The following is a 24,952-nucleotide window of genomic DNA, read 5'->3' as shown; positions in this document are numbered from 1 at the left end:
GCGAGGGAGTATTGCAACATAGCAGCTATATTCTAGTTATGCACACATCATACGGTAACGAGAAATTATATTTATAATTCTGATTATATAAGTATCGTATAGTCATTTTAAAAAAAATAAATAAATATGAGATTTACATAAAAAGAAATTAATTTTATAATAACAAATCTTACTATTTTTTAAAACGACTGTACGATACTTACGCATTCTACGATTATATGTAGCATTACTCTACACGATTATAATCTTTTTATTTTTTCTTTTCTCTTTGTTGTTGCATCAAACGGCTTCTCTCATAATCTCTTGCTCCATCATTTTTCTCATCAACTCTCTCTTTTTCCCTAGTCGGCTCTCTCTCTCTCCTTGACTTTCTCTCTCATCTCTCATCTCTCATCCTCTCTCTCCTCGACTCTCTATCTCATCCCTCATCAACTCTCTCTCATCTCGATCTCTTTTTTAGTTTATAATAATTTCGAATTTAAGAGATGTGAAGTTTGGATGATGTCACGTAGAGTGTGCAAAAATAATTACTCTTAAATAGTAGTTGCTCCCAATATTTTTTCATTTTATTAACATATTATTTAATGTATTAAATAAATAAAATAAGTAAAGATATATGACATCATTCGAGACGATGGATAAGTAGTAATATTTTCTGAATTTTATTAGCATGTTTTTGAACGTATTAAATAAATTAAAATATTTGTATAAATAAATAAAATAAACTGAGATATGTTTAATATTTTAGAAGAAATTAAAAAAATAATAAATCTGAATGATTTGAAATAAATTTGACAACCTTTCCTAGCCTTAAAGAATACATATAATAACACATGCTTAAGAACAAAAAATAAAGAATATACAACTTTGTCAAATAGTTAAACTTTACGAAATTATAATTTTATTCTCTGAAAAGCTCATTGTTATAACAATATCAATACACCCCACTTCATGGTGAATATTGATGCCAACTATTTATAATGCAAACGACCAATTACAGTAGCAAGCCACAGAGACAGAGAGAGTTTTAGGATGTGTTTGGATGTTGAAGTGAGTTGAGTTGAGATGATAAAATATTGTTAAAATATTATTTTTTAATATTATTATTATTTTAAAATTTAAAAAAATTGAAATATCTATTATATTTTATATTAGAATTTGAAAAAATTATAATGATAAGTTGAGATGTATTTGAGATCCAAACTCATCCTTATAGATTCTTAAAAAAGTATCTTAACTCAATTTATCTAATATCATTTAATTATTATAAATTTTTTTAAAATTTTAAATAAAATATAATAAATAATTTAATTTTTTAAAATTTTTAAAATTAAAATAATTTTAAAAAATAATATTTTATTTAATTTTTAACTTTCCTTTTATATCTTTCTCAAATCAATTCACTGAACAATCCTATTCCTGAACCTTTCAAAAACATGCCTATGGAAACGAGCCACGATTTGCTTGAAGTTTGAACCGGACTAGACCATCACGGGACGCGCTAGGTGAACCACATAAATAAATAAAAAGTTACTTAACAGCGGGACCCTCTCGTACAATTATTTAGTGCCAATAGCAACCGAGCTTTTTATTAGTTGTGGAACGTTGGAGTCAATACAACCTTTGACTTTACTGTTTTTCCCGAATCACTTACCCAAATAAATTTAATTTTAATTAATTAAAAAAAAAAACTCTTTATAGAATCTTCTTGGCTGCCACACCAGTGACCACCACGCAGAGCTTGAGGCTTGTAATGCATATAGCTTTAACATATAAGAATGGTGGCATTTCGGACACGTTTGGATTCGTAGGATATCTCAGCTCATTTCAACTCATCTCACTACTATTCATTACTATTTAGTAACTTTAACTCACAAATCTCACTATTATTCACAACTCATCTCATTATTATTTACAATCCATTTCAATTTATCTCAAGTCATCTCAAGTCATTTTCGAATCCAAACGACTCTGAAATCTTAGCATTGGAAACTGTATTACACCCAAATCTAGTATCCCTATTTTGAAACCAACCAAGGCTTTTTGGCAAAATATATATATATATATTATTTTATTTTGTACTAAATGGGAGAGAGTGCTGGTGGCCCTGAAAAAAAGACAACTTAAGCACTTTTTTTTATTCTCCCTTTCAAAATATATCATTAAAATTTATTTTTTCTATTTTATATATTAATTTTTACACTACATCATATATCAGATTATATATATTTTTTTATATCTTTTAAATATTATATTTTTTAATCATTTTTATTTATTTCAAATATTATATTCTCTACACATTATATATTTTAAATATTTATCTATGCATCATATATTTTAATATTTACAATTTTTTTTTTATGTATAATGTAACATTTTAAATTAATTAAAAAAAAGTAAAATGATAAAAAAAAATATCTACTTTTGTTATTAATAATATCAAGACTTCTATATTTATAAAAGTTGAAGGGATTATAAACAGAATATTAGAGAGTAGATGAGAGATAAGAAATTTGAGCCTGTGCAAAAATGATAGAAGGGTTAAAATGAAAATAAGATAAAAAGAAAAGAAAATGAAATGAAATGAGAAATAAACAATAAAAATAATAATAATAAATTTACTGTAGTTAAATATAAAATAAAAATAAAATAAATGATTCAATAAAAGATATTTTAAGAATTTTAAAAAAAATATACTTTACAAGTGTCATTAGAGTGCTCTTAGAAGGGCCGCTTGCCTAGGCCCAACAATTATCTGGCCTACCAAATATTATGGGCGCGAGTTTTTTTCTTGTTGCAAACTACTTACAGTTGTGCCGCCGCTAAAGCCACACTTAAAAAGACGAAAATGACATAATATAAAAGGACGAAATATTTGCCTTGTAAACTGGGAAATGGGAAATGCCTTGGAGTCACTGTCACGGAGGCAAAAAGGGCAGAGGGCTTCGTCTTGACTCTTTTCAAAGATAAAATCAAAACTTAGCACTCATTTGTTTTTATAAATAAGATATAAAGTGATGGATGAGATAAAATGAATTGATAATTAAAAATAAAATAAAATGTTATTAAAATATATATTTTTCATATTATTTTTGTTTTATAATTTAAAAAAGTTAAATTATTTATTTTATTTTATGTGAGAATTTAAAAAAATTATAATGACGAGATGAGATGAGTTGAGAAATTTTATAAAAACAAACGAGACATCTCGTTCCAATTAATGTATTTCATTTCATCTAATCATTATAATTTTTTTACATTTTCATATAAAATATAATAAATAATATAACTTTTTCAAATCTCAAAATACTCATAATATTAAAAAAATAATATTCTAATAATATTTTATTCAACTTTTAAGTTTCATATCAACTCATCTCACATCAACTCATTATCCAAACCTCACCATTATGTTAGTTTATTTATTTTATATCTTAACACTCTTCTTTACACATGTCAGACTCTTTCTTAATGGGTAGCCCATTACGTGTAATATTTAATTAAATGAGATAGAATGTAGAGTCAAGATTTGAATTCATAATATCTGATACTATGTAAAATCACTACCTATCTTAAAAATTTAAAATGATGAAAATATATAAATTTTATTATTTATTTTATACGTTAACATTACTGCCTCGTATCCTATGTTGTGCCTCGTATCCTATGTTGTGGAGTATATATGGACGGACAATGGATATGTTAGTTTTTGCCATTTCATTCTATAATTTCTCTTCCTATATATATATTTTTTTCTAGAGTGCTCCCAATAGTTTTATTGTGTCTGTGTTTTCCAATAAAAATAATTTTCATTTTCCTTCCATTTTCTATATAATAAACATGTTTTAATTCTTTTTAGTAATTAGTGCATCCCATTCCCTGATCCATTCTTACGAATCTTAACCATGATTGGCATCATTATAAAACCGATCCACAAGCAATCATATTTATAAATGGCCCCAAACATCACACCCCTTTGCGTACGATCTAGGTTGGTCTTAAGAACTAAATATTAATTTTTTTTTTATATGTTGAATATATAATTAAGTTCTCAAATAGAAAACAAAGATCACCTTTTTCTTTCCTTCAATGTATGTAATTAGATTTAAGTTAGTTTAGCATGTTAAAATTGATACCAACGATGAGAGAAAAAGTAAAATAAAAAGTGGAATTAATTACACATGACACACGATTTATGTGGTTTAGTTATAACGTGATTAAACTACAGAAGATCTTATTAAAAGAAAATTAAGAATAAAGTGTGGCGGCTGTACAAGGATTTAATATAATATATAAAAAACCTAATAAGCATATTCAGTCAGGTCAGATTAATAAACCCTAATTGACGGGCTGAGTCGGATTAGGAGAAAAAACAAGTTATCGAACCAAGCTTGTGCTCTATGGTTCAAACCTCATCGAAAATTCACCTAAAAATCGTAACAAATCCTTATCAAATCGAATCATCAAACCAGGCCACACACATGCAAACGCAAGCTCCACACAAACAAGTCCAACATGCAAGAATGACCTTGCATTGGCATGGCATAGCTTACGGTCTCTCTCTCTATCTCAAATCATTCCTCCCATAGATTCTTGGAGCCGAAAATGGTATGAGAATTGGGACTTAGTAGTTACTAAAAATTTAATAAGGTATCTCACATTCTGGGTAATCCAATCACCTAGTGGATGCCGATGGAGCATTTGCCTTGATGTTTTGGCTTGTCTGATGACCTTGACGTACGTATCCCCGTTAATTGCCAGCATGCACTTCCCATGCATAAAACAAGCAACACTAAACAAATCGCAAGGCTCACTGTTCCAATCTCTCTTGCCCGAAAAGTATATAAATACTACAACAATAACTGGCCATGCATATACATATAATTAGAGCTGCATGCAAATAAATTTATAAATTATCGTGATATATTTGACGTGATATGTTAAATTATAAATATAATTTTATTATAAAATAAATATAACGTATAATTATATACATGAAACTATTCCAGTTTATAAATTTATTTTTATACAGTATGTATAAGCTCTTTTATTTTTATCTTTGAAATTTTCTTTTTCCCTATGCGTCCTTTACCCTAGTCTGGTTTGATTGCAAGGCTATAAAGCAAAGTTAGATGCTTGACTTGCTGCATTGAGATTAGAGATTGCATCATGTACAGCTAGCAAAACATGGCATAAGGGCGCCGCAGTACTGTAGCTCGATAAGTTGTTGGAGTAGTGCTGGTTCTTCCTTTTGTGATCCAAAGTTCGCTTGAGATGATGATTCTTGCAGCAAGAATCAAGCATTAATCATTATGATTTAGTCCAAACTTTGATTTCGGGGGAAGAAAACTGAAAATTGTGATTAAAATACGCATTATTTTTCCTTGAGAATTACTTGTGAGGCATTCATGGAACAGAAATTGATGTTTATAACTCCGGAAATTGTTAATATTCCCATACCAAGACATCAAAAGAGTAGTGCAATGACGTTAAAACTAAAGAACATGCCCAAAAAGTACTACAGTACATGCACAATATTCATTGTAGTTATTTAGCACGATTTATTAAAGTTGAATCAAAGAGATCATAGAGATGCCGATCAAGTCACTTGATTAATTGAAATATTATATATTTTACTTAATATATATATATATATATAAATGCTAAATGTACTTAAAAAAAGCTTACAAAAAATTTATTTCTTCACGTGTCAGTTATTGATACGTTGAAAATCATAAAATTTAAAATTCAAAATTTGAATTTAAAAAAAAAACTAACAAAATGATCAGTGTTGTAAGTAAAAATATAAGTAAAACTGTAAGTACATATAACACTATTTATATATATATATTTCCATTCAACCAATAGTAGGGAAGTTTGTCATATTCATTTGGATTGTAAGATGGATAGTAAGATCCCAACCATGCAGCAAGAAAGTCCAAATTAAAATAATATTGCTTAGCTAGCGTACCCTTAGTACATTCCAGCTTTAATAATTTAATTATTAAGTGCTGCTTTCCTTGGCAATGTTGTGTATTGACAAAGACTATGATGCGATACTTTGATAAAATGAGGCACTTTTTTATGATTTGAAGGTTTCAACATGGTCTCCTTTGATATAAATATAACAACCACCAAATAATTTGGACCAATTATCAACAAGCTCATGAAGCTGTACTAGCCATAAGGTCTTCAAATCTACAGTCTTGGAAAGTTGTCGGTCAATAGGAGCTAAGTAAGAACTTGAACAGGTAAATCAATATTTTTTTAATCTTAACCTTAATCTATTGGGTTAATTATAAAGTTACTATGCCTCCTTTACATTCTAAGACGTTACCTAGCTATTGTGGAGTCTAATTAGGCCTCGTTTGTTTTCACAAATGAGATTGAGATGAGATGAGTTGAGATTAAAGTTAAAATATTGAATAAAATATTGTTAAAATATATTTTTTAATATTAATTTTGTTTTGAGATTTGAAAAAATTGAATTGTTTATTTTATTTTATATTAGAAATTAAAAAAATTGTAATAATTAGATAAGATGAGATGAAATATTTTCTGAAAACAAACGAAGCCTAGTGGCCCATTTCACCTCTACAAGAAAAAAAATTATGAGTTATTTAATTGCGATGAAGAAAATGGTTTCATTTTCGTATTTAATAAATGATTGATGACAAATAAGCATTTCTCTTTGTAGTGCATATTTATTTGAATTCTACTTTTTTTTAATGATCAATTTGTTGAATTGGTAAAGTAATCATGTGTTCAAATTTGAGAGATTTTGGTGATGAAATTTCATAAAATTCTTGAATTGAAAGCAATTTTATACTAATCCAGTTTGTATTTTTTTTTTAATAATTAATTTCTCTTGTGAACAAAAATAAATCATTGTAGATAATAGATTCTTCCTATGTAAGACCCAGGTGGTAGTTACTTTTGATGGTCTATTGCCAAAGCTTACCTTAAATATCTATAGGCTATAAAGCCTATAGTTAACTCAATTTGTTTAATAATTAATAATAAAAAAAAAAGATAAAGGTTAGATAGGAGATTAATACTCCATACCTAAACATAATTATAATTACACTCGACTGATGCAATCCTTAATACGTTTCTTCTATCTTGTCAATGATCGATGTTCCTACAAAATTATAGATGAGGTAAATGGCTTGCCAAATTGTTTTCATAATTATTTTTATCTCATCTCGTTTTATCTAATCATTATAATTTTTTTTAATTTTTAAATAATAAAATAAATAATTTAATTTTTTAAAATTTTAAAATAAAAATAATATTTTATAATAATATTTTTTTAATTTTTAATTTTTATCTCAAATCATCTTATTAACCAAAAAAATAAAAAAAAATAAAAACGAGAAAGTTATAAAAGGATAGCATTGTCTTTAAGTTCGTGGCGGTGAAAAAAAAATAAAAGAGAAAAAGGAAAAAAAGTTAAGTGCAATTGGACGTGTGCATGTCCCCTTCCTTCCCCTACAAGTAGACTGGGGTCGGTCGGTGGACCAATCTATTCTAACAAGGAAAGCACAAAAGCATAAAACGTTAACTTAGCCCATCCCAAACTTTTCGCCCCCCAATTTCCACCTTTGACCTTTAACCCAAACCCCCCTCATTGGCCCAAAAAACTTTAATTTAATTTTTAATTTTCCCTCTCTTTGTGCACGATGTGTTCAGATTAAACAAACAAATAATTTTTAGTCAAATTCACAGCAGTGCTAAAAATTAAAAATAATATATATATATTTTTATATATTTTACATATATATAAAATGTTTTTGATTAATTAGAATAATATAAAATTGGAAAAATATATGAAACGGGGCGGAGGAGGGACCCAAATATAATTATTAAAAAGTAAGGAGTAAGATGAAAAACTTAACTTAGTGGAGATGGAATATGTGCTTTGCTTTCCCCCTCCGCCTCGGCCTCCCCGTAAAGGAAAGTAAAATTCCATAAACTATATTTATATATATATATATTATTTATTTATTATATATAAATATATATATATTCCTAACCGAGGTGGGAGGACACCAAAGTGAGCTAACATGTTCCTTAATATCACCGTCATCTTCCGTTTCTCTTTTTTTTTTTTAATAAAATACGAAACGCACAGCAAAGGTGATTCTCTCTACCACGTGTCATTTATAGCCGTTTATTATAAACTAGTGAAAAATATTCATCATTTAATATAATATCCTATCATATGGCTCCAAAAAAATATATATATATCCTATCATATAACAAAATTGATAATTATATATTTTTAATTTTAAAATTATTGGCATTGTTAGATAAATAAATAAATGAGAAAATAAAAGATGCTGCTATTTGCTGTCGTCAGCTCCGTGGGCAACCCAGATCTTTACAGCCCAGAAAAAGAACCTTCTCCTCTCTTTTTCTCTCTCATTCTCTCCCACACGCAGGCTCACCAAACACAAGATTTGCGAGACGATAACCAGAGATGAATTGGGAGAAAGAAAAGAAATTATTTAGAGAGACCGAGAAAAATTCGCCATGAAAGCAACTCATCATCCTTTGGGCTTCTTTTTTATTCTTCTGTCTTTCGCTGTTATCTCCAACGGGTTTGCTGCTACTCTAAATTCTACCAGTACTCTTCTTCACACTCTAACTCACCGAAGAATTCTTCACCAACCATTGTTCCCCGTAGGGTCGGCCCCCCCACCTGAGTCTAATCCGCCTCCTCCACCACCACCACCACCACCATTATCGGACCCGAGCTCCGAGTACCCTTTCTTCCACGAAGGCGGGTCTCCCCCGGATCAGATTCAACCGCCACCTGTCTCGTCTTCCAATGGCAACTCCATGCCAATCCCGGTGGCAACGCAGCCTGCGAAGCAAACCAAAACCGTCGCGATTGCAATCTCCGTCGGGATTGTCACTCTGGGAATGCTCTCCGCGCTTGCATTCTTCCTCTACCGGCACCGTGCTAAACACCCCGGCGACTCTTCCATAAAACTCGTAGGAGGACGCAGTTCTGAGAGGTTCACGGGCGAAAACCGAGTCCCCCCGTTGGAATTCCTTTACATTGGAAACGTGGAACCGAGCCGGAGTTCCATCACGGAGGCCAGCGGAGCCAATGGAGTGGGAGCAAACAGTAACAGGTCCCCTTATCACAAGCTCAATTCGATTAAAAGATCGGATCGGTATCGCCCAAGTCCCGAGTTGCAGCCGTTGCCGCCTTTACCCAAGCCTACCGAGGTGAATTCCCCGTCAGCCAGGTCCTCGTCCGACGATGAAAGCCACGACATGGCGTTTCATTCGCCCAACTGCTCCTCGATCAGTTACGAAGAGACTAGCTACTATACGCCGAGTTCCCGTACTCTAAGCTATACGCCTTATAACGACAACAATGGCGGATCGATCCAGGCTATTCCCGTCATTCCCCATTCCAAAAGAACTTCCCCTAAATCCCGGTTCTCGTCTTCATCCCCGGTCATGATACCGTCATTAATTAAGCAGGCTCAGCCCCCGCCCCCGCCACCGCCCCCGCCTCAGCCTCCATCTTCGCCACTACAGGCTCAAGTGGTGGAGACCCAAGAAGCAATTCCATATCCTCCCGTAAGACCAAAGTTTTCGTCACCACCGCCACCACCAAACATGGCGCGACTTCAGTCGATAAGCATCCCATCCAAGCAAGTTTCCGTAACTACAGTTCCGCCCCCGCCCCCGCCACCGCCCCCGCCTCGGCCTCCGCTATCAACGCCAACTCCTCCTCAAGTATCAAGGAAGTCGCTATCCTGGACTTCAAGCCCCAAAGCCACTTCTTCTTCTGAGAATGGGATAACAAAAACGACAGCAACTCAACGAATAAGTGAGAGTGAGAGTGAGAGGAGCTCTTGTGAGAGGCAGCTTCATTGGGATGATGACAAGGAAGGAGCAAAACCGAAGTTGAAGCCCCTGCATTGGGACAAAGTTCGGGCAACCTCAGAACGAGCCACGGTGTGGGACCAGCTCAAATCAAGCTCCTTTCAGTAAGTGGCAGCAGTAAGGGTTTGAGTTTATTTATTCCAAAATGCTGAACTGAAGTTATTTGATGAAGTATAACGTTCTTCTGATATTGGCAATGCTTCATTTGCTTTACAGATTGAATGAGGACATGATGGAATCTCTTTTCGGCTGCAATTCTGCGAATTCGGTTCCAAAGGAGCCTACTAGAAAGTCGGTTCTCCCTCCTGTTGAACGGGAAAACAGGGTGTTAGACCCAAAGAAGTCCCAGAACATCGCTATACTATTAAGAGCACTGAATGTGACGCGGGACGAGGTGTCCGAAGCTCTTTTAGATGGTGAGTAATCTCTTTTTCTACTTTCGCATGTCCGATCAGCGATTAAATTTCGTATCCTACTTAGTTGATAGAGCAATAGATATGGTAGAATAGCTAACGATAAGGTAGAGTAATAAATTTCCCTGCATCGTGGTGTGAATGCTGATAGATACTTCCGATTTACATTTTTATTGGTTGAACTTGCAATATACTTTGCAATGCTTAGAAGAATTGTCCAAGTTACATAATGTGCTGTGTATATAATTTTCTTGAGGTAGCAGGGACTTAATTGGATCTTGACTTATGGACAAAAGGGGAGAAGGTGGAAGATATCAAAACAAATATAAGAGTTGAGGGACTTAGGTGAAAAGTCACCATGATTACAAAATGAAATGATAGTTGAAACAGTTGTAACGTGCCACTTACATCATTATGTTTGATTTCAATTAATCATGTGAAATCCTCATCAATATGACCACACTGCTTTGTAAAATGAATATTTTCCAAAAGCAACCAATTCAGACCAAAAGAATATAAATTGTTTCTGAAATTATGAATGGGTACTTAAGATTTTGGGTATTTATAAATACTAGATCATTGTGTTGGGCATGCTACAACCAATAATACTCTAGATGGATTATTCTTTATCTCTGTAGATAAAGCCTGACCCACAGTGCTTTGTTACTTTTCACTTTCTCTACGTCAATTTCTTGATCCCTTTGATTTAGGAAAAAGTTATGTAAGAACCCGGGTTCTAAAGCCTTCATTCATGTTTGCATTGACACTTAAACACCAAACATTAACCACAATCACTTCCAGAGTCTAAAGAAATCCAATCAAACATAGTGGCCAAGCAACATATTTTTCTTTTATTATTATTTTTTTATAAGAGTGGCCAAGCAACAACTAAGCTACGTTTGGGTAGTGAGATGATCTCAGATGGTCTGTGAATAGTAGTAAAGTGGTGAAAAAGTAATAATAAAATATTGAATAGTAGTGAAAAGTAGGTGAAAAATAATGATAAAATATTGAATATCACTCCACTACCCAAACACAGCCTTAAGTGACACTTTGAATGTATCTGAAAAGTAAAGTGGGAATTTACCATATGAATTTTGCTTAAAGGGAGATAATTTTCATAAAACCTCTTTTACAGATAGTGCAGCTCAATGGCCTTTTTAGAAATTCACAAGAACCATTGCAAAAAGGGATCCATATTAAAAACTCTCCACATATATTACTGCTTACAAAGTTACATGAAGCAATGATGGTTGCTCTCAAATTGCAACTACTTTGTTAGTGAAAGCATTTCCTGCACTTGACAATACACGGAAACCACACTGTTCACATATTTACGGTATATTGGAGAACAAGATCATCAGAAAATGTGTATAAATGCTGCGAAATTCAGTTCGTTTCACATACAACATTGCACAAGAACATATATAATCAACAGAAAATACACACCAATGTAAGATCTTATATTCAGAAAAGTTAATTTCACAAGGAGCATCCCACGTTTTACACAATGAGATCTTCTGTTAAGACTATAATTATGTAGCTTATGCCAAATCAGCATAGCTCTGTCTATCTATTGTTTGCCCCCTTACCATCCATGCTAAGCCTTACTTCTATTCAATCGGGTTCACCAAGCTAACCATTTAAGTACTCCCCATAACTGATATAACATATACCGCTGGTTGTTTCCAAATGTTCTAATCTTTTATTATTTTTTCTTCCTTTTTTCAAATGATACATTCACAAACGTCACCTAAAAACCAGTAGAAACTGATGTAATGAAAACATATTTGCTAATACATTGGCATTTGGCTTTAACCTTGAAAACTTATATTTTGCAATTCCATTCCGCTACTAGTGTGTCTGAAGAATGGAAGAAAGAGACAAAAGCCGATTTCTCCAAATGTTTACTAATGTCTTTGCCTCTTCATCCAACCTTCCATAGTTCCTGCATTTCCTAATGCTGCATCACATGCATTGTGTTTGCCTGCAACAGGTAATCCCGAAGGCTTGGGTGCTGAGCTTTTGGAAACACTGGTAAAGATGGCTCCAACTAAGGAGGAAGAGATAAAACTTCGAGACTATCGTGGTGACATCTCAAAACTAGGGTCTGCGGAGCGATTTCTCAAGGCAGTTTTGGATATCCCATTTGCGTTCAAAAGAGTTGAAGCCATGCTGTACAGAGCTAACTTTGATACAGAAGTTACATACCTGAGAAAGTCTTTTCAAACCCTTGAGGTATTTTGGCCGAAAGTTAGTTATTAACAAGGTTCAATTCTGTGTTATTTAATCTATTAATGTCATCAATTTTGACTCATAGAAGCTCACACTCCTAGAATTATCATCTGTCAGGCAGCGAGTGAAGAATTGAAGAACAGTCGATTGTTCTTCAAACTCCTTGAAGCTGTTCTCAGGACTGGAAACCGAATGAATGTTGGAACCAATCGTGGAGATGCCAAAGCTTTTAAACTCGACACACTCTTAAAACTTGCAGATATAAAGGGAACAGATGGGAAGACCACATTGCTCCACTTTGTGGTCCAAGAGATTATCAGATCAGAAGGTACCAGCACTGATTCAACAAATGAGAATGTCCAAAACAAAATGCATTTAAAAATAGAAGATAATTTCAAGAAACAAGGGCTGCAGGTTGTGTCTGGGTTAAGCAGAGACCTCAGCAATGTCAAGAAAGCAGCAGGAATGGACTCAGATGTTTTGAGCAGCTATCTCTCTAAGCTTGAAATGGGACTTGACAAAGTCAGATTGGTTTTGCAATGTGAGAAGCCAGATATGCAAGGGAGATTCTTCAACTCAATGAAACTATTTCTGAAAGAGGCAGAAGAGGAAATTGCTAGAATCAAGGCTGATGAAAAAAGGGCATTGCATATTGTAAAAGAGGTCACAGAATATTTCCATGGGAATGCTGCAAAGGAAGAAGCTCATCCATTCAGAATTTTCATGATTGTAAGAGATTTTCTTGGCATACTGGATCAAGTGTGCAAGGAAGTCGGGATGATGCAGGATAGAACAATGTTGGGTTCCGCCCGATCCTTTCGGATATCTGCAACTGCTTCACTACCAGTTCTCAATAGGTATAATGTGAATCATGACAGAAGCTCGGATGAAGAAAGCTCGTCTCCTTGAGATCCTGTTAATATGACATAATGAACCTCTTAGAGAGACAATCACATAAGTAGATACTTCCTTTGTTATAGACTCATATCAGAGGAGTAGAATGATGGAGATGTGAAAGCACTTCAGAAGGAGTTTGTCAGTCATAAAAATCCCAGTCCACACATAGAGGCAACATTCAATAATTAACAAGACAAGGCTTCCAGAAGAAGAACTGTGTTCTGTTGTGATCACAGATGCATACAGTCAAATCTTGGACATCGATTATTTGTACTACTATGATAGAAGAGCAAAATGAGTGAGCGGTTCATCCAATTGGAAGGAAAAAGGGAAATCAAAAGACAAGGATGTAGTGTATTCCCTTCACCGAAGTGCACGGCCAGCTGAGTAATTTCTAAATGAAAAAAGGGAAAAACAGACATTTTTTCGTCGATCCAAAGCATATTTTATAGTTAAGATAGGTTCCCTTTTTTTAGATCAGATTCCCACACATTTTCAAGAGATCAGATGTTTTGTTGTTTTACCTATGATGCCTTGATCTGCATTTATTTGATAAGTTATTAATAATAAGTTGCAGTTTTTTCAGCAGTTCTTTTAATGACCCACCAAGTGATTACAATTTACTAGCACCTCACTCACGATATGGTATTGGTACCAACATACTATAACCTATACTTTACTATGTGGCAATTTGCATACCAAGCTAGCATTCCTTTTTTTTTTTTGTACATTTCAGATCTCAATTGCTTACCAACTACGCCTACCTCACACAACGAAAATGATGAGACATTGTTGCGGATTCCTTATGCCATACTTGAAAGGAGGGTGAGAAAACGTCGCAAAGAAGTTTTGATCTTATGGCGAGGTAGGCTACATGGAAGGACTATTGCGAAGAAGTAATCGCCATTTTCTTCACTGTGATTATAGTCAAATATAGGTTCGAAACCACAAGGTACTAAGGGTCCTACCATACAAAAACGTACCAAAAGAACATGAAATCTCCATCTATGACGCCTGCAGTCTTTCATCTCTTAAAGGAAGAAGTGGCTGGTGGTGCTTTTATCAAATGGAGAGCTCGTGATTTAATAAAAAATAAAAGCTTAAATTTTAAAAACGTATTTTTTTATTTATTTATTTGTTTTGGATGATTGTTGTTGTAGTTTGCTAGACAGTTTTTAGCAACAAGTGGATGTATTAGATGTATCTAATGGGATATCCTGTGCAATGTCTGTCTGTTTCTCGGTTTTTTTATTTGATGGACAATGATTTCTGATTTTGTCAAAATAGATAGCCACTTGTTTGTTAAATCAGCCTTGACAATGCCTCAAATTAAGCAAAATGTCAAATCATTTAACTCCAATTCCAACAAACAGCCTTTGTGAGTTGCATATGACTGTATTAGCACTGTTTGTATAGTAAGAATATTTTATTTTATCTTATCTTATTTTATTTTATTTTATTTTATTATTATAATTATTTTAAATTTTTATATAAAATATAATAAAAATTTTAACTTTTTTAAATTTAAAAAAAATAATAATATTTTATTTAATTTTTAATTTTCATTTAAAACCATCTCATTTTATCTCACTATACAAACTACACCTTAGAGCTCTTTTCATGTTTTGGCTTTTATGAAACCTTTCATATTAATTAGAAGTTTTGGTTTTAACATGAAAAATTCTATTCATCATTTTTACATACCAAACACAATACTTTTTTTTTTCTCTTAGCAAATGTGTAATATATGGATGATGAGTAGAATAATTCAATTAATTTAAGAAGAATAAAACAAAAAAAAAATTAAAAAAAAAGTGTGATGTGTGAAGATAATGGATAGTAAAACTCATTTAACATTAAGTTCACTCTTATGTATTTGTTACATAATATAATATTTTACAAAGGATGAAGCTTTTATGTATTTTGGTTGTATCATGAAGTTTTGGTTTAATTTAAGACTATAACACATCTGATTCATGAAAATGACAGGTTAGCCAAAAGAATTTTCTGTCTATTAGGCTCACGAACAAACTTGACTTCAGGGTCATGAGTCTGTATTTCATTGGGAATGACAAAGATGGGGATATTTGGAGGAAAGTGATTCTGCTTTATAATTTCACACTGAGATACAAAGACACGCACACACCCCCGACTTGGGGGGGTAATATTTTCTCTACAAACATACAATTACAACTAGTTTAAAGTTCAAAAAGCTTATTCTAGGAGAAGGAAACTCTGTTTTCATGAAGAGCTGACAATTTCCCATGAAAAGAATGGTGCTCCAACAATGGGTACCGTTCTCAATATTTTTTTCACCAATATTCTCCACTTAATCTCGTCCTTCTTGCTCTGTCTCCTGATTCTTTCTTTAAAGTTCCTGAAAAGACGGTATTTTCCCAAGTTAGCCAGATGTTTTGGATGCATTTAGGTGCAAGAAACTATGATATGAAACTGAAAAGGAAAAAAGCAAGAGGAGAGAGAATGGTATGGTTCACCTGCACAAAGGCACCCGACAAACATCAGAATTGGTACAAAGCCTCGAGTGCAACTCCAATAGCTGCCACATTCTTTTGCAATGAACGCAGCCACCAGGGACTCTCAACTTGCAACCAGCAAAATGGCGGACCAGCATTTCCAGTCCCTTACAGGCTGCATAATGACAAGGCGCCTGGTTTGCTTTAAAATCCTTATCATGTGGCCCAATTGTCAGACAACCGTCTCTGCATATATGAACTAAAGCCTCCATTGCCTCATATAATTGCAAATAAATCTTTCTCTCATTTAATTTTCTGATCCTCTCCTTTTGCATCTGCAGATAATTCTAAACCATTACCTAAAAATACATAGTAGATCATGGGATTCTCACGAGTTGCAGTATGAGGATAAGAAACAGAAGAGGAAAAAGGACAAGAAAAGGACAATTAAAGATTACATTTTCTTCATAAATTAGAGACCCCAAAAGTTCCTTTTCTAGCATGGGGTGGCTTTGCTTCATCGCTTCCCATCCCTCAGTAGCAGAAACAGCTGTAAAGTTCCTCAGAATCATACGGTGACATATGAAGCTAAGCCGAGGGGCATCACACAGTAATGCAAGTTGAAAGATGTCAACAACATTCTCTATGGTAAGTAATCCCTGCTCTAGTTGTAGCACACACTCTTGCTTCAACTGAGGAACCACGAATGTATGTGACAGCACCAACAAATGCAAGACAAATTCCTCCATTTCTTCTTTCTCATAACTGCATATGAAAACGACCACAAAATTGAAGGGGTGTTTGAATAATCCTCTACTTAAAAAGTTCTAATCTTCACTACTAACAGTTGAAAATTTTAAAAGATGTAATTTGTAATAGATTTTCTCACACCATTTACACTGATCATTGCTTTAACATTCTCTTAAAAAAAATAAAAATAGTCTTATAACATGGACTATGGTTTATAGAGATTGAAATAATCACTAGAAAAAAATAGGATAGATCTGGAACATTTTCCATTGTACATTAAATATAAAGACTCCATGGTCCGGTTCTAAATTCTAAATTGACCTGCGTCAAGATTCTTTTGTCAAATCCAGCAAATAGTAAGAACTGATGAGGGGAAAATGGTTACCAGGAAGAGTACAAGAATCTAATGAAAACTCGAACTGCATCATGTGGAACGCCCCGGATTGCAATTGATCGCTGCCTACCTTGGCCTTTCAATTTCTTTAACATGCCTTTCATCACAGGTGAAGCCATGCCCTGTCAGCAAAATAACTACTAGTTTTTATCATCTGAAACGGGCAGTTCAATTCTACAGAACATGTTTTCTCAATTCATTTTTACATATCTAATCACAAATTTATGCTATATTATCTGATCCCTCTAGCAGAATCATGACTAACCATACAAAAACAGCCTTTTATAAGTCGACCTCAATTGACAAACTAAAGGATGCTAGCATCCTTCAAGAAAGAAATTCAGGAATCAATTCATAGTACTGGATAAATTAACTTACAAGGATGCTAGCATGCGCATAGATGGTGCCACCATCGTCATTATTGATGGTAACATCAGCTCGATAACCTTCATCAAACAGGCGCTCCCACAAATCTTTTGTTGCTGTAGAGACACGGCTGTATCCTCTTAACTTTGATCCATTCCTCGCTAATCCCTTATGACAATAAATGGTTGTTGCTGGACTAGGCAATGGAGGTGCTACTGGAACACTTTTCTCTGAAACTACGGGAGATCCTTCACTGATGCTGTCCACCTTTCCCATTAAATTCCAAGATCGCCTCTGCAGATATTAGTCAGCGATAAAATCAGTTTCTCATTCTCCAAAATGACATACATGGTAGCCTTTTTTATATATTTCCTACAAAATTGTAAATGTGTCACTTTTGTCCTCTGGCAGATTTAGTCTAACATAATCAAACCAAACTGTATCTTCGTTGGGGTGGAATTAGCTGGGTATGCATCAAATCATAAGCATTCAATTGCAGGTCTAAATGAAAACATAATCCAAATGTTGATTTTGTTCAAAGGTATGTAATTAAGATTCACCATCAGAGGGCTATATGTAGATTCACTATCTGGAAACCAGAAGCCATGAAAGAGAGCAGCAATATATGCAGATGTGCAGCGGAAATGGTACAATCAAAGGCCAACAGCATGAAAGTAATACTACCTAAAGATCAAAATTATGATCCTAAAGAGTTTTAAACACCAAAAGCTAAGCTCTTGCGGTAACTTGCAGTTGATTTATACTGCAATGTAATTAGACCACAAGGGTCCTGGTCTTTATGTGGATCGATCCGAGAAGCATATGCTGATATGCAGCTCATATAATATGAGTAACAACTCAGTGTTGAAGGTATATATAGATCAGTACTTCAGGAAGTAGGATTTTTTTTTGTCAACTTGTCAAACTAATGCAGCCAAAATTGAATGACGCAAGCAGAAGAATAGGTGAAGCTGCCAATGTAAAGATCCTAAAATAGTCATTTTCACAGCTGTTAACAACATAATAAAGCAGGTTGGGGACCCATTTCCAATTTAATGCTTGATTGCAACACAAAGTCGAAATGAACGGTTAGAAAATTTCTCAATTTTTTTCTTTTTCTGGTTTTTATTAAAAACGTTTTTTACTTCATCCAAGTCTCGTTTTCATATCAAATAAAATCGTATACTTTTATATTATTAAAATATTATTTTTTAATAATGTTATTATTAATTTTAAATTTTAAAAAATCTAATTATTTATTATATTTTATATAAAAATTTAAAAAAATTATAACGATGAGATTTGATTTCGTTTGTATTCATAATCCATTTTAACCCACCTCAATTCATCTAATCTCATCATTATAATTTTTTTAAAATTTCTACACAAAATATAATAAACAATTCAATTTTTTCAAATTTTAAAATAATTTTTTTAAATTTTTACATAAAATATAATAAATAATTTAATTTTTATTCTATTATTCACAAACCATCTCAATCTATCTATAAATCCAAACTATTCCAAAATGTTGCTGTATCAAAACTGACCTCAGTTTGAGACTAGGATCAAAATAACATGTACAACGAGCGATCCGACCCAATTCCTCCAAAGAAAATATCAGAATATGAAAGAAAAAGATTCATTGAGTTGACATGACTAGAGAGAGAGATCACAAACCTTATAATATCAATACTCTGCCTGTCGTTTCCACGAATCCTTAATTTCAACCCTGTTCTTATCGAAATGTATCGATCGACAACGCAATTGGCCTCCTCGGATCCCTCAAAACGTCGGCTCCCTTGCAAAAGGCTCTATTCTCTTAACAAAACTAACGCAAATGATAAAACCAGGTACCTTATCGTCAAAGACAGAAAGAAAATTGGGGTAATACGATAATTCCCAGAGAGAAAACTCCGAAAGAGAGAAACAGGGAGCAACTATTTTCATAAAATATATAATCTCTGAGGATGTTTGGTTTAAGAGCTCTCTCTCTCTCTCTCTCTGTGTCTGGAGGCGAAACTTCGCACCAGAATTCTTCACATAAAACTGAACCTATAAAACTGTCTTTCAGTTTCAGATTGCCTATCTGTCGGTCTTCAGTTTCTTTCACCAACGTCGGTATGCAAGAAAGAAGAACGTGTCTATTTTTTCAACAGACAAACAAATAATAAAAAAAGCCGTCATATCACTAGAAAAATGAATAAAACAAAATCAAACGTGCATGGTTTTGCCATTGCTGATGCATGTACACGTCAGAACACCGCCGTACGTTCTTATCTGCCGTCAATTACTACTTCTTCAGAGGGTCAATAAACAGAAAAGAAAATGATGAATTCAGATATTATTACTTAATTTAGATTATAGTATAAGGCATGCAATTTACTGATCATCTAATCCAATTTCTCTTCCTCTCCATGTTCTGATTTTTGCTACAACTTGGAAATTAAAAAAGATTATAGTACTACACATACAACTGTTTTTTGCTGGCACTACTACTGGATTGTTATATATACTAGTCACGTGCATTCGACAATAATCAAATCTCCGATCCCCACCCCCCACATATTTTTACATTTATCATACATATATATATATATATATATATTTGATGGATGGATGGTAGCGCCAGCGGTTGGTCCATTAAAAATACGAGATGGAATGTTGGTTGAGATTAATAAATTGCATGCATGCATGTTCAATGAATGAATCTTCAATAAGGAGAAGCATATAATATTATAAAAGGCGATAAAAAAAGAGTAATGTTATATTATAATTGTAGAGTGCGTAAATATCACGTAATCATTTTGAAAAAAATGAAGTCTATTATTAAAAAATTAATTTTATTTTCATGTAAATCTCGTATACTGATTACACGACACTTGTGCACCCACGATTGCGACTCTCATTTATCTAAAAAAACAAAATCTATATAAAAGGTCAATAATGAGTGTGGATTTTTTACAAGTTCATGAGTACCTTCGAATACAAACCATAGATATGAATTTAGGCTTGCTTAGGAACACGAACGTACATCTCATCTCATCTTAGAATTTTTCAGAATTTCCTTTTCAAATATCGTTTAAACATAAATATTTTTCAATTTCAAATCTTCAAATTTTTTATTTAATCATTACATAATCTTTATAACATTTTCAAATTTCAAAACAAAATTCAAAAAATAATATAATTTTTTCAAAACAAAAATAATATTAAAAATTATGTTCTAATAATATTTTAATTTTATGATATTTTTTATTCAAATTTTTTCTCTTATTTTTTAAAATCTAATATAATATCTTAATTCAAATCATTTTTACTATTATTTACAAAATTATTCATTACTATTCATAGAATGCGCGTTCACTTAAAACGCTATAATATATGGGGGGATTAATTGGCTAAGGCCAAGGGCCTGGGAGTTAACATGGGCCAGCAGATACTGAAACGGCCCGATACTTATTGCAACCCAAATTGCACACGATTGAGGTGGTATGGACTTCAAACCTTGGGCCAACAACTATCAATAAAGCTCACTTAGTTCATAGATGAAACAGCAAATGCGCTTTGCTTCTTTCTCACAAACTCGTGCTGCAAGCTTTTCTTGAAAACGCAAGAAATCATGTAAATGTACAAGGTTTAGCGAGTAATGATCGTGGCCTCGAACTTTGAAGTCAAAAGACAACCTGAACAAAGAACAGTAATGGAGCTGAGGTTGTTCGGATTGACCCATGTCGGACTACTTAAAAGGCCCAATACACAACAAACGTGCATAATTCACAGCCTATGGTTAGAATGTCAGATAGGAATGCTTTTTGAGGCCCATCCCATCAGTCTTCTTCGCTGTTCTCTCTGAAATCTTGCTCAAAGAAGCTCACCTACAAACGCCAACCGACCTTATCTTATTTTTAAAATTCTATTGTCCATATGTACTACTAGAAAGAGAAAATGGGGAAAAAAAAAGTCACGTTTAGAAAACAAAAAGGAGAAGAGAAGAATGAAAAGATTGAAGGGGACTAATTAAGTTGTTTTTTTTTTTAATTAATCTTCAGCAGTATGGTAGTATAATTTTAATATAAAATATAATAAAAAAATTATTTTTTTAAATTCTAAAATAATAATAAAATCAACTAATCTCATTTTAACTCACTCTCCTTTCGATCGTGTGAGACAAACAGTAAAGGAATAAGGTAGATTAATCTCCCAAGCTCATGGATTAGAAGGGGACATGGTCTTGGATCAAGCATGATTTTCCCCACCTACTCTACATCTGTAAGCAAGAAAACATCATACAGAGTAGAGTACACACGCAGTCAAAGCTAAGCTGCTGACCATCTTGGGGTTGCAAAAGGTTTCAGAGTCAAAGGTCCCAGTCCCCAGCACCAAGACCCAAGGTTGCCACCTCACATGATGAATGCAATAACAATATTATAAAACTCTGCAGACTATATGCATGATTGTAAGAGATATTCTATTATGAGTGGGTGGCAACTTTGGGTAGATGATGAGGGAGGAGGAGCGTCTTCATCTTCTTTGTTATTTGCATGCTGCAAAAACACAGACTGGAGTGGTCCAGCCTTTCACACGTGAAGACGCTCCTCCTAATTCCCTCACCCCCTCCCTCCATCGATGGATGGATGGATGGATCTCTCTCTCTTCTCCCTTACTACCAAGTCTCATATATTATATTCACGTGTGTTATCATATATATATACCCCTTTTCATCAATACCTTTCCATTTCCTTTAATCTGCCAGACTGGTGGGACATTATCCTCTTAACATAGTTTTGGTTTTTCCATTGGCATCTTTGAAATGAACAACCAATATTTCTCTATTCAGTTTTTTCCTGCCCCCCCTAAAAGACAATCCAAATTATTCCTGTGTGCCCCCGTAAACCCAGTCATCCAAACCGATCAACTCAAAAATTTTGGCTGTTTTTATCTAGATCAATTCTACATGTAGTGATCATTTTTCAAGAAACAAGCATCTGTTTTTTTTTTAATTACTATATATACTCGCATAAATACGCTCGGTCGCAGTGTTTTGATTGAATCCAGTGCATTAGTATTGATATGATCGCATTCGACACGAACTTTGTTCTAATTGAGTTTGAACTTGTAATTTGGTTTTTGGTTTTTGAAATATTTCCTGTAGTTTTATGCATCAAGTATGGCCTAGAGTAATGGGTATGCAGGAAAGGGTTCCAATTTGGGTGGGAATGAATTTATGTAATTGATTGTGGATAGTTTGTCAAACATGAAATTGAGCTTTGGTTGACATGTCCAATAGTGTGTATCAATTGAATAAATATTAATGTTGGTATCATGGTAAAATTGAAGGAATAAGAAAAAAACAAATCTATAAATATTAACAAGGAAGTGTAGTCAAAGATCTGTAGCCTGATTGACATAATCACCAGTATCCAAAATAGAGATCTGGAGTTCAAAACCTCAAAAAAAAAAAAAAGGGAAGTATAGCAGCATTTACCATATAATTATTTGGGAAGATGATCAGTAATGTTCTTGTCTGACCCTTAAGATTTACATAAGATGCCAGTTCACTAATCATAATCAGAGTCTACTTTTTGGATCTTGCGTCCTCTAATTTTCTACGTTTAATTTATACATTTTTTTTTAAGCCTTGGTATGCCTTTAAAGAAGTACATAAGGGGCATGACCCCTTGCCTCTTTTTTTTTTTTTAAATAAAAAAAGAGAGCTTTATTCTTGTGCTCATCCTTAATTGCACCCATGTAATTAATCCACCAATAATAATAATAATAATAATGATAATAAAAAGATTTATAAGTAATCCAAGTGGGTAGAAGGAAGAGCCAGCAGAGAGTGGAGTCCCAATTGCTAATAAAGACACATTTATTCTCAAAAATCAAGGTGAGCAGAGCACAAAAGAAAGCATCACAGATTCGTAGTGATTACAATTATATTTTAGCCAAAAAGAACAAAAAGTCAGGAAAGTATAAAGTTGATTATTAAAGAGTATACTATTCATATGTGGAGAGTAATTTGGACCTTCATCCTAACCCTTCTATAAATATATCATACACCCTCTTTGTTCTTACCAAAAATATCCAATACTTTCTTTTTTTATTTAAATTAATTTTATCAATGGCAGTGGCACCCAATAAATGCAGCTACCTCTTGTGTTTTTTTTTTTTTAAATTTTATTTAAAAATGTATAAAGAGATTAAAAAAATACATAAAAAAAAAAGAAGAGAAAAAATAAAAATAAAAATAGTCTTCTCGGCGGGCAATGTCGTGAGTCACTATCGGTGGCTCTAATACTGCCCTTTTTTAAAAGAAATTGCTTGCCTTAATTGTCAAGTAGTACATGCAGTATTAAGTTCTTCTAGGAATAATTCTTTTTTAATTACAATTCGTTTGATCCATAGTTTACCAAAGAAAAAGAAACAATGAGAAACATAATACAGAGAAAATAAAATCTATAATATTATTTTCCACTATGTAGTAACATAGAGAAAATAAAAATAATAATACTATATATAATCGTGGAGTGCGTAAATACCGTACAGTCATTTTAAAAAAGGGTGTAATTCACTATTAAAAAGTTAATTTTTTTTTTAAATGGGTCTCGTATTTATTCATTTTTTTAAAATGATTGTACGTCGCTTGCACACTCATAACTATAACTATCATTTCTCTTAAATTAACAGACAGCATCCATAGATACATGCGTAGAATTAACACTTGATAATTACAAATCAGCAAAAAGAGAAGAAATAATATTACAAGGCATATTTGCCACTTGAATGCTGTGCGGTATAAAATATTTTTTAATCATTTGGTATATATGGGAATATTACTAAAAAGTTCAGCTTAACATGCTGTGTAAAACAACATAAACCGCAGTTATGAATTATGACGAAGTATTTAAGAAAACAACAACACTCACAAAACAAAGATCCTTTTTAAGGATGAAAATTACCGATATTGCATAAGATTCAATTCCTAAACTGAAAGCCCATGACCCCTATTAAGAAAACAAAAGGAAGAAAATGTAGATGATAATGAGGAGCCTCTACAGCCAAATGAGCCCCCTTTAATCAAGTGTGATTTAGGGAAAAACAAAACAAAAATGGTAGGGCATGTGCCTAATTATTTAGGAGAGTAACCCGGCCGACCCGACCCAAAAGGTGAAGCGATCATCTTGTGGTGCTACGATTGACCCGATCAGACCAAAGCAGAGATGATACGGACGGTTTGTGTTGAACTCGGGTTGGGTATTCAGATTGAACTGTGTATAGATAGAAGTTAGAACTGTCCCAAAATTTAGAGAAACCCCCAAAATGGTGGGGCACGTGACTGATCAATATCCCCACTCCTCAGTACTCTCAGCATAATGCCTAGCATTTGATAGAGATTTTGGGGGATTTATGCCTCAATACCTGTCCGTATATATCTACCCACAGCGTATGTTGTATATATCTCCAACCGCTAGTTAACTCCCCACTATATCTCATCCGCTCATTTTGGCGGC

The 24,952-nt window shown here is 33.4% G+C and overlaps 2 protein-coding genes across 4 annotated transcripts; one reads left to right on the top strand and one right to left on the bottom strand.

Annotated features, from left to right (window-relative positions):
• The first annotated feature begins 8,381 nt into the window (after positions 1-8,381).
• On the top strand, positions 8,382-14,052 carry LOC108982394 (formin-like protein 6). Its single transcript, XM_018953762.2, has 4 exons — positions 8,382-10,013; positions 10,126-10,325; positions 12,319-12,560; positions 12,675-14,052. The coding sequence occupies exons 1-4, from the start codon at positions 8,536-8,538 to the stop codon at positions 13,464-13,466; spliced, it is 2,712 nt and encodes a 903-aa protein (XP_018809307.2). The 5' UTR covers positions 8,382-8,535; the 3' UTR covers positions 13,467-14,052.
• Positions 14,053-15,576: 1,524 nt separating this feature from the next.
• On the bottom strand, positions 15,577-19,580 carry LOC108982395 (BTB/POZ and TAZ domain-containing protein 4-like). Of its 3 annotated transcripts, none has more exons than XM_035692699.1 (6): positions 19,119-19,580; positions 17,451-17,732; positions 17,064-17,194; positions 16,387-16,693; positions 15,950-16,263; positions 15,577-15,831 (listed from the first exon to the last, which is right to left on the bottom strand). In XM_035692699.1, the coding sequence occupies exons 2-6, from the start codon at positions 17,712-17,714 to the stop codon at positions 15,696-15,698; spliced, it is 1,152 nt and encodes a 383-aa protein (XP_035548592.1). In that variant the 5' UTR covers positions 17,715-17,732; positions 19,119-19,580; the 3' UTR covers positions 15,577-15,695. The 3 variants fall into 3 exon arrangements, with proteins under 3 accessions (XP_035548592.1, XP_018809310.1, XP_018809309.1); XM_018953765.2 differs by lacking the exon at positions 19,119-19,580 and adding an exon at positions 18,123-18,384; XM_018953764.2 differs by lacking the exon at positions 19,119-19,580 and adding an exon at positions 17,999-18,115.
• Positions 19,581-24,952: the final 5,372 nt, after the last annotated feature.

This window comes from Juglans regia, chromosome 7 (genome assembly GCF_001411555.2).
Source record: "Juglans regia cultivar Chandler chromosome 7, Walnut 2.0, whole genome shotgun sequence".
NCBI lineage: Eukaryota > Viridiplantae > Streptophyta > Magnoliopsida > Fagales > Juglandaceae > Juglans > Juglans regia.
This window is presented reverse-complemented; position numbering and strand designations above follow the sequence as displayed.

Bases quoted from the DNA above. Each gene is read 5' to 3' on its own strand.
- LOC108982394 (XM_018953762.2), top strand. From the start codon at position 8,536: ATGAAAGCAACTCATCATCCTTTGGGCTTCTTTTTTATTCTTCTGTCT. The intron at 10,326-12,318 runs GTGAGTAATCTC...TGCCTGCAACAG, and splicing joins GTCCGAAGCTCTTTTAGATG to GTAATCCCGAAGGCTTGGGT. The intron at 12,561-12,674 runs GTATTTTGGCCG...ATCATCTGTCAG, and splicing joins AGTCTTTTCAAACCCTTGAG to GCAGCGAGTGAAGAATTGAA.
- LOC108982395 (XM_018953764.2), bottom strand. The intron at 16,694-17,063 runs GTAACCATTTTC...TTTCATATGCAG, and splicing joins AGATTCTTGTACTCTTCCTG to TTATGAGAAAGAAGAAATGG. The intron at 16,264-16,386 runs GTAATCTTTAAT...AATTATCTGCAG, and splicing joins CTCTAATTTATGAAGAAAAT to ATGCAAAAGGAGAGGATCAG.